The following is a 14,412-nucleotide window of genomic DNA, read 5'->3' as shown; positions in this document are numbered from 1 at the left end:
CTGCATATATGACAGTGGTCCCATAAGGTTGTATTAGAGCTGAAAAATAACTTTCTTCCAGTGACATATTGTTTCTTGCATGTTTATGGTGATGCTGGTATCAACAATACTTCTGTGCGACCAGTGGTATAAAAGTATAGTACATACAACTATGTATAATACCTAATACTTGCTAATAATAACAAATGACTAGTACTGGTTGTATTAGTATCAGCCATCTCATTGCTGGGTCAAAATACCCAGCACTTGAAAGTTAATTGAAGAGAGGTTTATTTTGACTTACGGTTTCAGAGAGTTTAGTCCATGGTTGGCTGAATCCAAGGCAGAAACATCATAGCAAAAGGGTGTGGTAGAATAAAGCTGCTGAGTGTGTGTCAGCCAGGAAGCAGAACAAAGAAGCACCCCAAAGGGGATATATAACCCCAAAGGAGCATCCACAGTGACTTACCTCCACCTGCATCCCATCTCCTCACAGCACATTCACCTATGAACATCAGTGATGAGTATAGCACCCTGCGGTCCAGTCACCTCTCCAGGAATCTCATAGTGAAGTTAACAATTAAGATTAACTAGCACACTGGTTTATGAATTTACAATACTATATTTTATCATTGTTTTAGAGTATACTTCTACTTACAAATAAAAGTTTGCTGTAAGTTGTGTACAGTGTTCCACTGGCAGCAGCCTCATGCAGCTCACGAGTACAGTGTTTCTTGATTTCATCAGGAGACCACTCCGCCATGAATGGTGACACATGCCTGTGATTCTAGAAGGATCTCTTAAGCCTAGGAATTTGAGACTGCCTGGGCAACATAATGAGATCCTGTTGCAAAACAACAACAACAAAAAAATGCTTTATCTAGGTTTGTATAATTATACTCTGTGTTGTTTGCACAATATCAAAATTGCCTAATGACACATTTCTCGAACTTGTCCCTGTCATTAAGCAACATGTGACTGACTATGGGAGTTGGAAGTAGAGGCAGATTGTATGTGGCAGTGATGTTCAAATTCATGAGTTGTACCACTTTTTAAAAGGTAACAAATGTAATAATTCATTTTCTCTCGCAAAATGAAATATAAGTCATATAAACTTTTTTTTTTTTGTACTGGGGATCAAACTTGGGTCCTTGCGCTTGGGCAGCAGGCGGCGAAACCACTGAGCTAAATCCCCGGCCCCAAGTCATATAAACTTTTTATACACTTAATGAAAAAATCTAGTGCTTCAATTGTAATATTAAAGAAATATAGTAACAGTGTATTTAATTATGTAAATGATTATTTAGAAGAATATAAAGAGTTTTTATATAAAATTATAGAGAGTTGCTGGGTTTGATAGCTATAAATTAGGTCTGTTGAATTGGTGACTTAAATATTATGAACAGATTGCAGTTGGTGATGATACTTGGTGAAATGATAATTCTTGGTAGAGTTCTACACCAAACAATGTATAGCTTTCCTTTGACTTACATAGAGAATGCATTCCAGACAGTTCAGATTATATTAAAAGAGTAAAAGTCATATAATTCACTAACGTGAATGTACCATGGGATATTTGAAATTCAAGTGATATACACGAAATCCTAGTATCTCTCCCTGGTTGTGATAGTCAAAAACATTTCCACTGGAACTTCATATAAAGGACTTTAACTCTGAATGAGATGGGAAGTCTTCAAAGAGTCCTACATTGATTTAGTTCACTTTCCGTTGCTAATGACACAATACCATAGACTGAATAAATTATAAAGGAAGATTTATTTTAACTAATGGTTCTAGAGAGGCAAGATTGAAGGGGTGCATCTCCTGATGGCCTTTTTGGCCTAATTTTGCTGACAGTCTCAAGGTAGCTCAAGGCATCACAATTAGGGTAAGAGAGAGAGCAGGCATGCATGTCTATGTGTCTTCTGGTCTCTACTTCCTCTGCTAAAGCCACCAGGATTCTGCCTTGGGGCTCCACCCTAATGATTTTATCTAATACTATTCACCTCCCAAACACCTCACCATTGAAGCATATAGTGAGATTAAATTTCCTTCCTCTTAACACCTCACAATGGGAATTCAGTTTCAATGCTTGAAACCTTGGGAGACACACTCCAACCATATCCAGGTCATACCATAAGCAAAGGAATACCTTAAATCACTTTATCTGAGCAAGAACATTCTGACTGCTGTATGGAGAGTAATTGGGGGAAATGGGGAAGTACAGCAGAGGAGAAACCAGATAAAAGTCTAGTGCCATAATCTAGGTGGACAGAGTGATTTAGGGCAGAGTTGAAGTGATAGATCCTAAAATATGATTGGATCTTGGTATTTACAAAGTTGCTTATGCATGTCAGTAGCAAACATCCATTTATTTTGTTTTCATTATCTATATTCCTGTCCTACATTTTCCCCGAAGTAGTTATTCTTTTGGCTAGTTAATATCTGCCAGAGAGCTTTGAACTTTTAATGTGAGAGAATTCTTTTTTCCCCTGAATAGTTGCTTCCATTGGTAATTAAAATATTGAACTTTCATGTTGTTATTCTGGGCACTGAAATTTAATTAAGTAGTTATAAATAAAATGTTACCTTCATAAACACAAACCTTTTGAGTTTATACTTTTTAGGACCAGTGCCAGTTTATTGTTTGGAGGACTGGAATTTTGTTTAATGTTAGGTATTTATTTTATGAATATGATACTTGTAGGAAGTATTCCATTGACTTCAGGAGATATTTTAATCCCCCAATTTATTAGAATACTTCTTGGATAGCATCAAAATGGTAAAAATTTATATTAGTATTCCTTATAATGGCTTATCCTTAAGTACCACAGCCAGAGGTGAAGGACAGCCAAACCCTTCTTTTCTGTGTATCAATAATTTGCTTTCCTCCATGTAGCAGCTACAAGAAAATACATTCTTTTAGCAATTATTTTTTGTTTTGTTTTGTTTTGTTTTTTGTTTTTTGAGACAAGTTCTTGCTTTGTAGTTCAGGCTGGCCCTGAATTCACTGTGTAGATTAGGTTGGCTTCGAACTCAGGGTGATCCTCCTCCCTCAGCCTCTGAAGTGCTGGGATCTTTTAGCAATTGTTGATTGAGATTAAAATTTTGTATTTTGAGAAGGTGTGGAATCTAAGGAACTAGCTTTTATAGGAGGAAATGTGATAGAAGGGTTCAGAATGCTTAGTGTACTTTGTTGTATAAATATTTATTGAGTACCTATTGTGTTAAGTGGTAGTAAAGTCCTTGGGTCAGGTAAGTGATTTGGGAATTTAACTCTGGAGAGTAGTAGGTTTCCCTTCTCAAGGGAAAGGCTGTAATATGGGACATTGTAGTAGCCAATGTTATTGTCCCCATGTGATAACTAATAAGCCAGAATTAATATTTTTGAGTAATAGATAAAATGATCCCTCTCATCCTTCATATTGGGAACAAATTTGGGATTTTTTTCAACTTTACATTGTTTTTCTCTTGGAAAAAAACCAAAACAAAACAATTCACCTTTTGTTTTGCCCAGCTTCATCCTCTGATCTTTGACTTCAGGCTTCTTTTCTTTGCTTGCTCTTTGACTCTCTCAGACTGTTCAGCAGGAAAGCAGACTGTTTACAAACAGTCTGAGCTAACAACTTCCTTTCCTGCTGATCAAATAGTTGCCAGAATAAAACCTTTCTCAGGGCTGAGAGTGGGTGTTCTGGAATGTAAATGGACCCCTATTTTAAGAAAGATTATTTTTGTTCTAGAAGTTCAATGTACTCCAAGGTACACGTTTGTAGCAATTGGAAAGTTTGGGAACATAAACTGGACTTATTGGAAATTATTAGATCAGTGAGTGGCCTCCATACAGGTTGTTAATAACAAGGAAATCCTGAAACTAACATGACCAATGAAGTAGAATCCAGTGTATTGAGTCTATTTCCCTTGGCTCTAGTGGTTTTTTTTTGTTTGATTGGGGTTTTTTTGGTACTGGGGATTGAACTCGGGACCTTGAGCTTGTGAGGGAGGTGGCACAACCACTGAGCTAAATCCTCAGCCCCTTGGCTTTAGTTTTTATATATGCAATACAGTCTGATGGCATGCCGGGGTAATTCATTTAGCAATGATAATAGCAGCCCCACCTGAGACATGGCATGTTAGGAAGCATAAAACTGCCAAATCACAAATCTTTGGAGATTGTCTGACAGATGTATTGTCTATATTTTGTTTTATATGATCAGAATTCCATATTTTGGAATAATACAGTTTTTTTAGAAAGGGCATTTTGAGTACTATATTTCACTTCAGGTCTTTAGGGGAAAAAAAAATATGTGAGCAACTTGGTATATTAGGTGCTAGGAGCTGAGAAACCTGCATTCTACTACTCATCTTGCCACAAACTAGTTGTGTATAACACATGCCTGAACACTTAATGCTTATCATTTTTAAGTTTTAGGTTCTTTTACCCCAAACAAAGCTGAATTAAGGTCTCCTCATTTAACATTTAACTCAAAGCTTCTTTGATTCTTTACTATTTGTATGATGAAAGGTTTAGCCTCCATATAATCCCTTAATTTGAATAAAGAAAGCAAATAGGATGTTCACTGGTTATGTGAAGCACACATGTAATGAATATTTTCCTTTTCCCTCATGATCTTTAAAGGAAACAGCAGAGTGGGATAAATAGGACAATAGCATGCTGTCTTGATTTTAGACCTTGTAGGTTTCTGTGGCATGCTTCAAATTTATGCATTCTGTTCTTAACTTTTCCTCTCTGAAATTATGAATAAATAAAATTGAGGGAAAGGAGACAAAGTAGAAGATGGAAAAAGCAAAAGAAGATAAAAAATAGGGTGTGAATACTTTGGTGATGATTGAAGTCAAGTAAATTTTCCATTGTTTGCTACATTCCTTTCCCCTGTCAGCTACTGCTACTTGCTCTCCTCCTTATGTGGAGATAGAGTCAAGTCAAATTTGTGTGGGTTTTTTTACTTTATTCCCTTGAGATGGTAAAAGGACTCAGCTATATTTGTTCTGCTGTGAGAATGGATAACAGACAATTCAGAAGATTTGTTTAACATTTTCTTGCACTATGCTACATACATTTTTAAATTGCTGGCTGTTTTAGGTTTTCCCTCTCTTAGCTGTGCTATTTTCTGTCTTCTAATGGCAAAATAACACAGCAAATTTTTTTCTCTTATATGTAATAGGTAAGGCTGAGTTAAATTGTGTTGCTCTCATAAATGTTGTATGACCAGGGAAAAGTTAATTGAGTCATATATTGGGATGGGAGGGACTTTGAAAAATTATTATATTGGTCTCAAATGGTTTTGTCCAAAAGTCTTGTCCCAACAAAATCTTATACTAAAACCCATTGTGTAAAATAGATAAAAGTAATGACCATCAAGTGGTTCAAATCTACTTTGTTAGAATCAGCAGAGTGGCAAACACCTGTAATCTCAGCTTCTTAGAAGGTAGAAGCAGGAGGATCATAAATTCAGGCCCAGCCTGGGTGACTTGATAAGACCTTGTATCAAAATAAAAAATTGTGAGAAAAGTTATGTAGCTCACTGGTACAGCACTTTCCTAGCATGTATGAGGTCTTGAGTGCAGTTCCAGAACTTGGTGGGGGGGGCGGGCGTTGTTTGGTTCATACACTGATCACCTATATGAAGATTGCAGAAAAAGTCTTTGTTATACCAGAACGTATTGCAGGACATCTTTGACACGGGCCTACTACATAGAAATTCCTAAAATAACAAACAAGGAATAGTAGAAATCATTTTAAGTAAATTTGAAATAAAAACCAATATAAATTATAGACTAAAAAGGTGAAGGAAAAGAAAGCATCGTTGTCTTACAAATTTGTTAGTTCTTATGGAGAAAGCAATTCTTCATTTGAATAGTAAAGGAATACCACAGAAGACGCAGAAACAACTCCTATGTACCGTTAGCCATCTGATCCTTGAAAAGAGTAAAATATATGCTGGAGAGGGGCCAGGGATTTAGCTCAGTGGTTCTGCCGCCTGCCTTGCAAGCTCAAGGACCTGAGTTCGATCCCCAGTACAAAAAAAAAAAAAAAAATATATATATATATATATATATATATATATGCTGGAGAAAAGATAGCTTCTTTAGCAAATGGTCATGGAAAAACTGGCTTTCCACATGCAGAGGAATGAAACTAGCCCATGTCTCTCACCCTGTGCTACAGTTGAATGGATCAAAGACTAGATATAAAAACCAGAAACACTGAAACTGCTAGAAGATAAAATAGGGAATCCCTTGAAGCCACAGACATAGGCAGACTTGCTGAATAGAACTCTAGTGGCACAACAAAAAACACCAAGAATCAACAAATGGGACTACATCAAATTAAAAAAACTCTGTACAGCAAAGAATCAAGGGTGGAGACACCCTACAGAACGGGGAAAAATATTACCAGCTATTCTTCTGAGAGAGGACTCATATCTAGAAATCAAAAAACTAGACCCCAAAAAACAAATGGCCAGTCAAAAAATGGGCAAATGAACTGAATAGTCACTTTTCAAAACAAGAAGTACAAATGGCCAATAAATACATGAAAAAAAAGTGTCCGGCATCTTTAGCCATTAGGGAAATGAAAACCAAAACAAGTCTGCGATTCCATCTTACTCCAGTCAGAATGCTATCATCAAGAACACAAAAAGCAACAAATGCAGGTGAGGGGAAAAGGAATCCTTTAACGTTACTGGTGGGAATGTAAACTAATACAACCACTATGGAAATCTACCTCAAAAAAACTAGAAATAAAAATTTCATTTAACCCAGCTTAACCTCTCCTTGGTATTTTCTGGAAAGAGTAAAGAGTTAAAGACATCATACTATAGTGGTACATGCATATACTACAGCAGCACAATTCACAATAGCTAAACAATGAAAACAACCTGGACTTGTATCAATAGACAAATAAAGAAAATGTGATATATATGGAGAATTATCAGCCATAAATAAGGATGAATTTGAGTGATTTGTAGTAAAATGGATAGATCTTGAGACCGTAATGTGAAGTGAAGTAAGTCAGACACAGAAGGTTAATTATCCCATGGTTTTTCTTATATGAGAAGCCCAAAATATGAATAAATTAAAGAATAAAACAAAGGACTGATGGGAGAAAACACAGAGCTTAACTTTTCGGAGTTGAGGAAGGGAGGAGAGGGGAAGGTGGAGGTAAGAGGGATCAAAAATGATCAAATATGTATGTATGTGTGTATGCATACCATGCTTTTAAAATAACTGCACTGTTATACTAAAACATTTTATATATATATACATAATATATCTCAGTTCCCCAAAATATAATTATTATGTATCAAAAACATATACCAATAAAATTAAAAGTCAAAAAGAAATATATAGAACTAACTTTTATTTTGAAATGCTAACATATCAGATCAGATATTTGAGTTTTGAGCATATAAGCTCTTGGAAATAATATCCTTTTGTTGATAATTGGATTTAAAGATGAATATATGTGTGCGTGCGTGTGTGTGTGTGTGTGTGTGTGTGTGGTGCTAAGGATTGAACCCAGCGCCTTTCCCATACTAGATAAACACTCTGCCCATAGCTACAACTCCAGCTGAGACAGATTTTTTTTTAAATGTATTCACAGGATCTCTAGAGCCAGTATCAAAGTATGTTTGAAAAAATAAATGAAATTTTTTATTGGTATTTTCTTATGTATATACATAAAACTATATAATATCAAGTATTTTTAAAACAACCAATGAAATTTAATGTACCTTCATTTCATCTTCCATAATTTAATATATGAAACTAAGTTTGTTAAAAGAATTCTTACATTATCTATTACATATTCAAAATTGGCTTTATTGCTTTTATGCTAGCTGCACTATTATACTAAAACATTTTCAAGTAAATGCATACTTTAAAATACAAGAGTAGGGGCCAGGGATTTAGCTCAGTGGTTCCGGCGCCTGTCGCGCAAGTACAAGGTTCCGAGTTCGATCTCTGGTACTAAAATAAAATAAAATAAAATACAACAGTAGGTAATTTAGCTTCTTTCCAGAAGAATGGGAATAAAAGTCATAACTTGATTCGGAGGCTTTTTAAACTATATTGCTTGTCATGTTTGGCCTCTAAATAGCTTTTGAGGGGGCACTGAGGATCTAATTCAGGTCCTTGCACTTACAGGGCAGGTGGCGGCACCACTGAGCTAAATTCCCAGCCCTCAGATAGCTTTTTTTAAGCTTACTTATAAATGTTGGCTGGCTTTTTGTTTCAAACGGAATAATCTTGCCTATACTGTAACTTTTTAAATATCTGACTGCTCATTGTATCTTAATTGCAGTTAAGGATAAATATAACTACCCTTGGGTGTCTGTGAGAGACTGATTCCAGGACCCCCAGGGATAGTGAAATCTGCAGATGTATGCAAGACTCATATAAAAATGTAGTATTTGCATATAACCCATGTACATCCTCATTATACTGTAAATCATCTCTACTTATAATGCCTCACAGTGTAAATGCTATGTAAATAGTTGTTAGACTTTATTATTTAGGGGACGATGACAAGGGAAAAAGTATGTTCAGGTGTTTGGGTTTTTTTTTAGTAGTTTTGACCTGAGGTTGGTTGAATTTGCAAAAGCTTTGTGTACAGAGGGCTGGAAGTGTATAATGTATTTATAAAATTTGTTTTTAAAGCTTAATATTTTAATAATCATACTACAACACATGTCCCAGAGGCTTTTTTTACCTTGAGAAAAGTCTCAATTGTGGGTCAGAAATTAAAGAAATTATGTAATTATTCACATTTTAAAATTTTAAATTTACAATCTCTTGCCTTGCTTTGTCTTTTAATCAGAATTACTTTTTAGGAAGAAGTACATTTTATGACAAATGTGCTGTATCTTTGGTTATTTTGTTTTGAGACTATGGGGCAAACTTCCTAAGGAGGCATTTTCTCTTTTAGGTGTATGCTAAGAACTGCCTTTGTTTTCATGAGAATGAACAATCCTCACAAAAGTTTAATTGCACTGTGGTTTTTACTTGTGGCGCATGTGTGAATGTGAAAAACAAAGCAAAATACATAACTTTCTGTGGCTTATGTTTTTCATTTGCAGCCTTCAAGCAAAATAAAGGTACCTGAGGAGAATTTCTTCAATGTTCCTGCTTTCTTAACTGTCTCAGGACAACTACATCTAGAAGTGATGTCAGGGTACAGAATTTTCTTTTCTCTTTTGCTTATGCTGATTGTAGTTTGGGTAAGAAGGAAATAGTACTTCCTTTTATAAAAGAATCACATTAGTCTGGACATTTGTTTTTAGTTTTAAAAAACTGTAAAATTGAAAAGATGAAGTTTTTTTTTTACTAATTATTCTTGCTTTCCTACTTTACATCTGAGATAGCTATTATCCCATTTCACTTATAAATTAAGAAAAGTACCTAGAACAATGAAAGAAAATACTTTTTCAATAATTGATTTAGATACTGTGAGATACATTAGCAAGTTGTTTAAGAGCAAATGAATTTTAGCCACTGTTAGCTCTCTGAAAAGTCATCGTGTTCCTTTTCCTTAAACAAGGAATTAGACAAGAAGCTTTTGTCCTGTGTAAATCTTATGTTCTGTGTTTCTGTAGGTAATTTCTTAATGCGGATCCAACAAATACTGAATTTCCTATGTATATCTTTGTTATCTCATATAGGTATTAGGACTTTAAAAATCTCTCAGAAAATAGTCTGAATGAAAAGAAAGAAATCTGTATTGTTCCTCATTGTTCTTAAAATGTACAGATACAAAAACTTGAGGAAAGCAATAGAATAAATTGAATGTTTATTTGTGTACATACTTTTTGGCAGGATGGAAAAACCAGTGATGGAATAAAGATGTTCTTGAAAATAAGATATTCTTAGGTTATTTTCTGATTTATCTTCGAGACAGAAATGTGTTATTTAATAGTTCCTGTAGTGGGCCAGGTTAGCTCAGTGGTTCCACGACCTGCCTCACAAGTGCAGGAACCGGAGTTCGATTCCCGGTACCACACACACAAACGCACGTAAAAAATAGTTCCTATAATAGTAATTGACAGTATTATCAAGAATACTATGCAGAACTATTATCATAATAGCTCTGTGAGGACCAGGGATTTAGTTCAGTGGAAATGCACCAGCCTGGCAAGCACAAGGTCCTGAGTTCAATTCCCAGTACCAGAAAAAAAAAATAATAATAGTAATAGCTCTGTGATACTGTAGGATTTGCAGAGCTGGCTGTGGGTAAGCCCATGTCAGGCATGTCATGGTAGTTTTTTTATGCCTATGAAAGCATAATTTTAAAAAATGAAAGACATCACTCAAACAAATATAAGTAAACATGTATCAAAGGTTTTATCCAATTCATTAATTACTGCAGGAACAAGAGAAATAGTGTATTTCAGAGAGCTTCTGAGGAACCCTGTGTTCAGAGGCAATTTAACAACTTGTAGAATAAGATTTCTATGTTAGTTACAAACTGGTTGATGTTCTACAGACCCAATAGACCCTAACCTTTGGGATTATCTCTTTTCCCTGAAGGAAATTATTTGCAGCTCTATGGCCCCAAATCTACAAGTTAACATGTAACTTCAATCTGGGAAATTTAGTTTAATAGCAAATAGAATAATGGAGCAAATATATTCCCCTTAGTAATAAAATAATCTGTGAGTGGGTCTGAGTCCCTGTATTTTATTGAAAGGCCATCACCTTTTTAAGGCTGTCCTCAACAGCTTTTCAATGTTTGTCAGGGGGTCTCCCCATCAGAATTGTCATGATATGGGAAAGATGTAAATTTACCAAATGTTTGTTTTTGTTTTATAATACCACTAATATGTTAAATATGCTTATTTTCCAGTAAAGTGCAGTGAACTATAGAACAAATTGTACAGTGAAACTTGACAGAGGATTAGATTGGTGGAATATTGTTTCATATTTATAATGTGTTATGAAATATTGTAATAATGTCAGTCAAATGTTCCTATTTTAATATGCATGGTTCTAGGATGATTAATATACAGTACATCATGTTTCTGATTAATGCATAATTTAATCTCCAATAAGAAATTGTTAGTGCTCTTTCCCTCAGCTTTGTTTTTTGTTTAATTTTATTTAAAGGACTTTAAATGGCATAAATGGGAGTAAAATTTAGGTTAGCATTTTCCAAAAGGATTTCTATGTTAGTTTAGTGGGTTTATGGATGCATTTTAAAGAGTTTTTTTTAAATTCTGTGTTGGAATAATTTTGTTAAAGAATAGTTGCAAAGATAGTATACAGTTTTTAAATACCCCCACCCAGTTTCCTCCCTTTTTTAATATATTCCATTACCATGGTACATTTGTCAAAACGTAGGAATCCAATATTAATATATTACTTTAACTAAATTCCAGACTTTATTTGGATTTCACTAGTTTTTCTATTAATATCTCCTTACTTTTCCACGATTCAGTTTGTGGTACCATGTAAAATTTAGTTGTCATGTTTTCCAAGTCTCTTCCAGTCAGTGACAATATCTCAACTTTTCTCTTTAATGATATGTAGAATGTACCCTAATCTGGTTTTGTCTGATGTTTTTCTCATGATTAAACTGAAGTTTCATGGATTTTTGGAAGAATACCACAGAGGCAAAGTGCTCATCATGTACTGGGGAGTATGTGATGATACCCATATGGAACTTTAACTACATTAGTTGGATAAAGAAAATGTTTGTCAAGTTTCTACACTCAAAATATAGTCCCCTTTCCCTAATCTGTTCTTTGGAAGTGTATCACTAAGTCTAGTCTACTCTAACCAGGGGAGGGATATGGAGAGGAAGGTTGAATTAACCACCGCTTAGACAGAATATTTGAAATACTTTATGGAAGATTTGTCTCTTCACCTTTATTTTTTTAGTCATTTGTATTAGAATGGACATTTATTTTGTAGTTTGAGTTATCATTCAGTACTGTTATTTACTTTGTTGCTTAAACTGGTTTAGTTTTAGTTATTGAATATTCATGCAGTTTGATTCTTTTGTCTCTTCTATATGCCCTGTCCTATACTTCCTATTTATTTTCTGGTACTACAGCATGCCCCAGTTTTTTGGTTTTATTTTTTATGTTCTATTAATCACCTATATTTTCCTTTTTTTCCTACCCTTTCCTTTCCTCTCTCAATGTCCTTTTCTTGTCTTACCTCTCTCTCTTTCTCTCTTTCTTTCTGTCTGTCTTTCTTTCTTTCTTTCTTTCAACAGTTGATGAATTTCTATTGACACATCATTATTATCCTAAGTCCATAGTTCATGTTAGTGTTCAGTCATATGTTATACATTCTCTATATTTTGACAAATGCATAACAACATGTGTTCACCACTGTAGCATTGTACAGAATAGTTTCTTGCTCTTAAGGTCCTCTCTGCTCCACCTAGTCCCTTCTAATCCCTGGAAACCATTGATCATTTGATGTCTCCGTAGTTGCCTTTTCTTTAATGTCTTGTGGTTGGACTCACACTGTGTGTTGCCTTTTCAGATGGGCTTATTTTACTTAACTAATACATATTTAAAGTTTTTCTGTGTCTTTTCATGACTTGATAGCTCATTTCTTTTTAGCACTGAATAATACTCTTTTGTGTGTGTGTGTGTGTGTGTGTGTGTGTGGTTCTGGGGATCAAACTCAGGACCTTGCAAGGCAGGCGCGGTGCCACTGAGCTAAATCTCCAGCCCCTGCACTGAATAATATTCTATCACCCATATAATCCTCCTTATTCACTTATCTACTGAAGGACATCTTTGTGATTTTCAAGTTTGAACAATTTTCTTAAGCTTATTTTCCCCACTGTAGCTCCAGAACCAGCCATTTCTCCAAGGAATCCTGATTCCTTTTATTGAAGGGTGGTTTTTAGAAATCAACATTTGGTCACTTGTATATTTTACTACCACTGAGGGCGACAGGAAGTTATTGCTTCTATGCTCTCTTAACAGATTGAGCTATAAATATACTTTTAAAATTAGACAAAGATAAATGTTTTAATTGCATTCTGCCTATAACTATAATTTTATAAGTAAGAAGTTCATTCTGAGAGAATTAGAAATGCCCTGAATTGCAAAACCTGCAATTGGGAAATGTAAAAAGATACCCTGTTTCTTGTTAATTAAAACCTTGGAGGAATTATCAGCCTAACATATATGAAAGATTTTTTTAAATTATTGTTTGGGTTTTTGTTGTTTTTATTTTATGGTAATAGTTCGTTTTGGGGGTTTTGTTTTGTAATAAGCCATGAACCAAGCATATATCAAGTTAAAACTGATGCTTTCCTCTTGAACTATGTTGTTGGAAATGTAAATTGGTACAGGCTCTCTGGAGGAATATTTTTTTTACCAAGAATTTCACTTCTAGGAATATTTCTTAAGGCAACAATGTGACAATTCTGTAAAGATGCATAAATAAAAATGTTGATAATAACTTTATAATAGTGAGAAAATACTGATAACCTAAATGTCTAGTCAAGAAGACAGGTAAACCCACAATATTACTAAGAAAATCAACCATTACCATTTATTATCTGGGTCTGAAAGACTTTGTTTTTAATAAATATTTTAAAGCAATTGTCTTAGTTACTTTTCTCCTTGCTGAGACAGAATACCCTACCCCCAAAGGTAAGGAGGAAAGGTTTATTTGGCTCACAGTTTATAGAGGTTTCCCTCTGTAGTCAGCTGGCTCCAAGGCAGGGTGGCATGGCAGAGGGGCATTGCAGAGCAGGCAGGCAGAAGGCAGCAAGGGAAAAATGACAAGCAACGGGTTTCTTTGTCCCTTATTTGTTATGCAGGCTACACACCCTTAAGCCTAGCATCCCAAATCCTTGATCCCAGCATCACACACCCTAGATCCAGCCACCTCCAAAAAGTCCCACCTATGACTGCATGAGGCTTTGGGGGGACATCTAGATATAAGCCATAACAGCCATTTTATGAATAATATGCAGAAGTAAAAACAAAAGGATAGTGAAAATGATATAGCGTCATGAAAAATTTTCATAAAAATTTGAAGATAACAAATTAGTAATTTTAAATTGCTTTATGGAAAAATAATTTGTGTACCATAAAATCACAGATTTAAAGTGTTTGATACAGAGAGTTTTAGTATATTTTTGCAGTTGTTCAAACATCACCATAATTATTTTAGAAACTTTTCCCATTCGCCATCACTTGGTATCTTTTCCTTAGTGGTTGTCTCCCACTCTTGATAACTACTAATCTACTTTCTGTAGCTATAAATTTGCCTGTTCTGGTTATTTCATATGAGGGTGACCATACAATATTTCATATTTTGAGATTTATTTCACTTGTGTAATATTTTCAAAATTCATCCCTGTTGCAGCATGTATTAGTACTTCATTGACGAATGAATCTTTCACCGACAAATACTGTCCCATATACTGATAGATTCATTATG

At 34.8% G+C, this 14,412-nt stretch overlaps 1 protein-coding gene across 9 annotated transcripts in view; it reads left to right on the top strand.

The window, feature by feature from the left end:
* Nars2 (asparaginyl-tRNA synthetase 2, mitochondrial) overlaps positions 1–14,412 on the top strand; it is a 145,972-nt gene that overhangs the window by 41,926 nt on the left and 89,634 nt on the right. For all 9 annotated transcript variants that reach the window (XM_021248245.2, XM_087212015.1, XM_087212012.1 and 6 more), the window contains one exon: positions 9,078–9,172. In XM_021248245.2, the coding sequence (XP_021103904.1) occupies positions 9,078–9,172 (95 nt within the window). The remainder of the gene's footprint in view (positions 1–9,077; positions 9,173–14,412) is intronic.

The sequence above is a fragment of the Heterocephalus glaber genome, unplaced genomic scaffold, assembly GCF_053883595.1.
Source record: "Heterocephalus glaber isolate CG9 unplaced genomic scaffold, H.glaber_assembly_v1.0 deba00001428, whole genome shotgun sequence".
NCBI lineage: Eukaryota > Metazoa > Chordata > Mammalia > Rodentia > Bathyergidae > Heterocephalus > Heterocephalus glaber.
The sequence above is the reverse complement of the archived record's forward strand: the minus strand, read 5'-3'. Positions and strand labels throughout refer to the sequence as shown.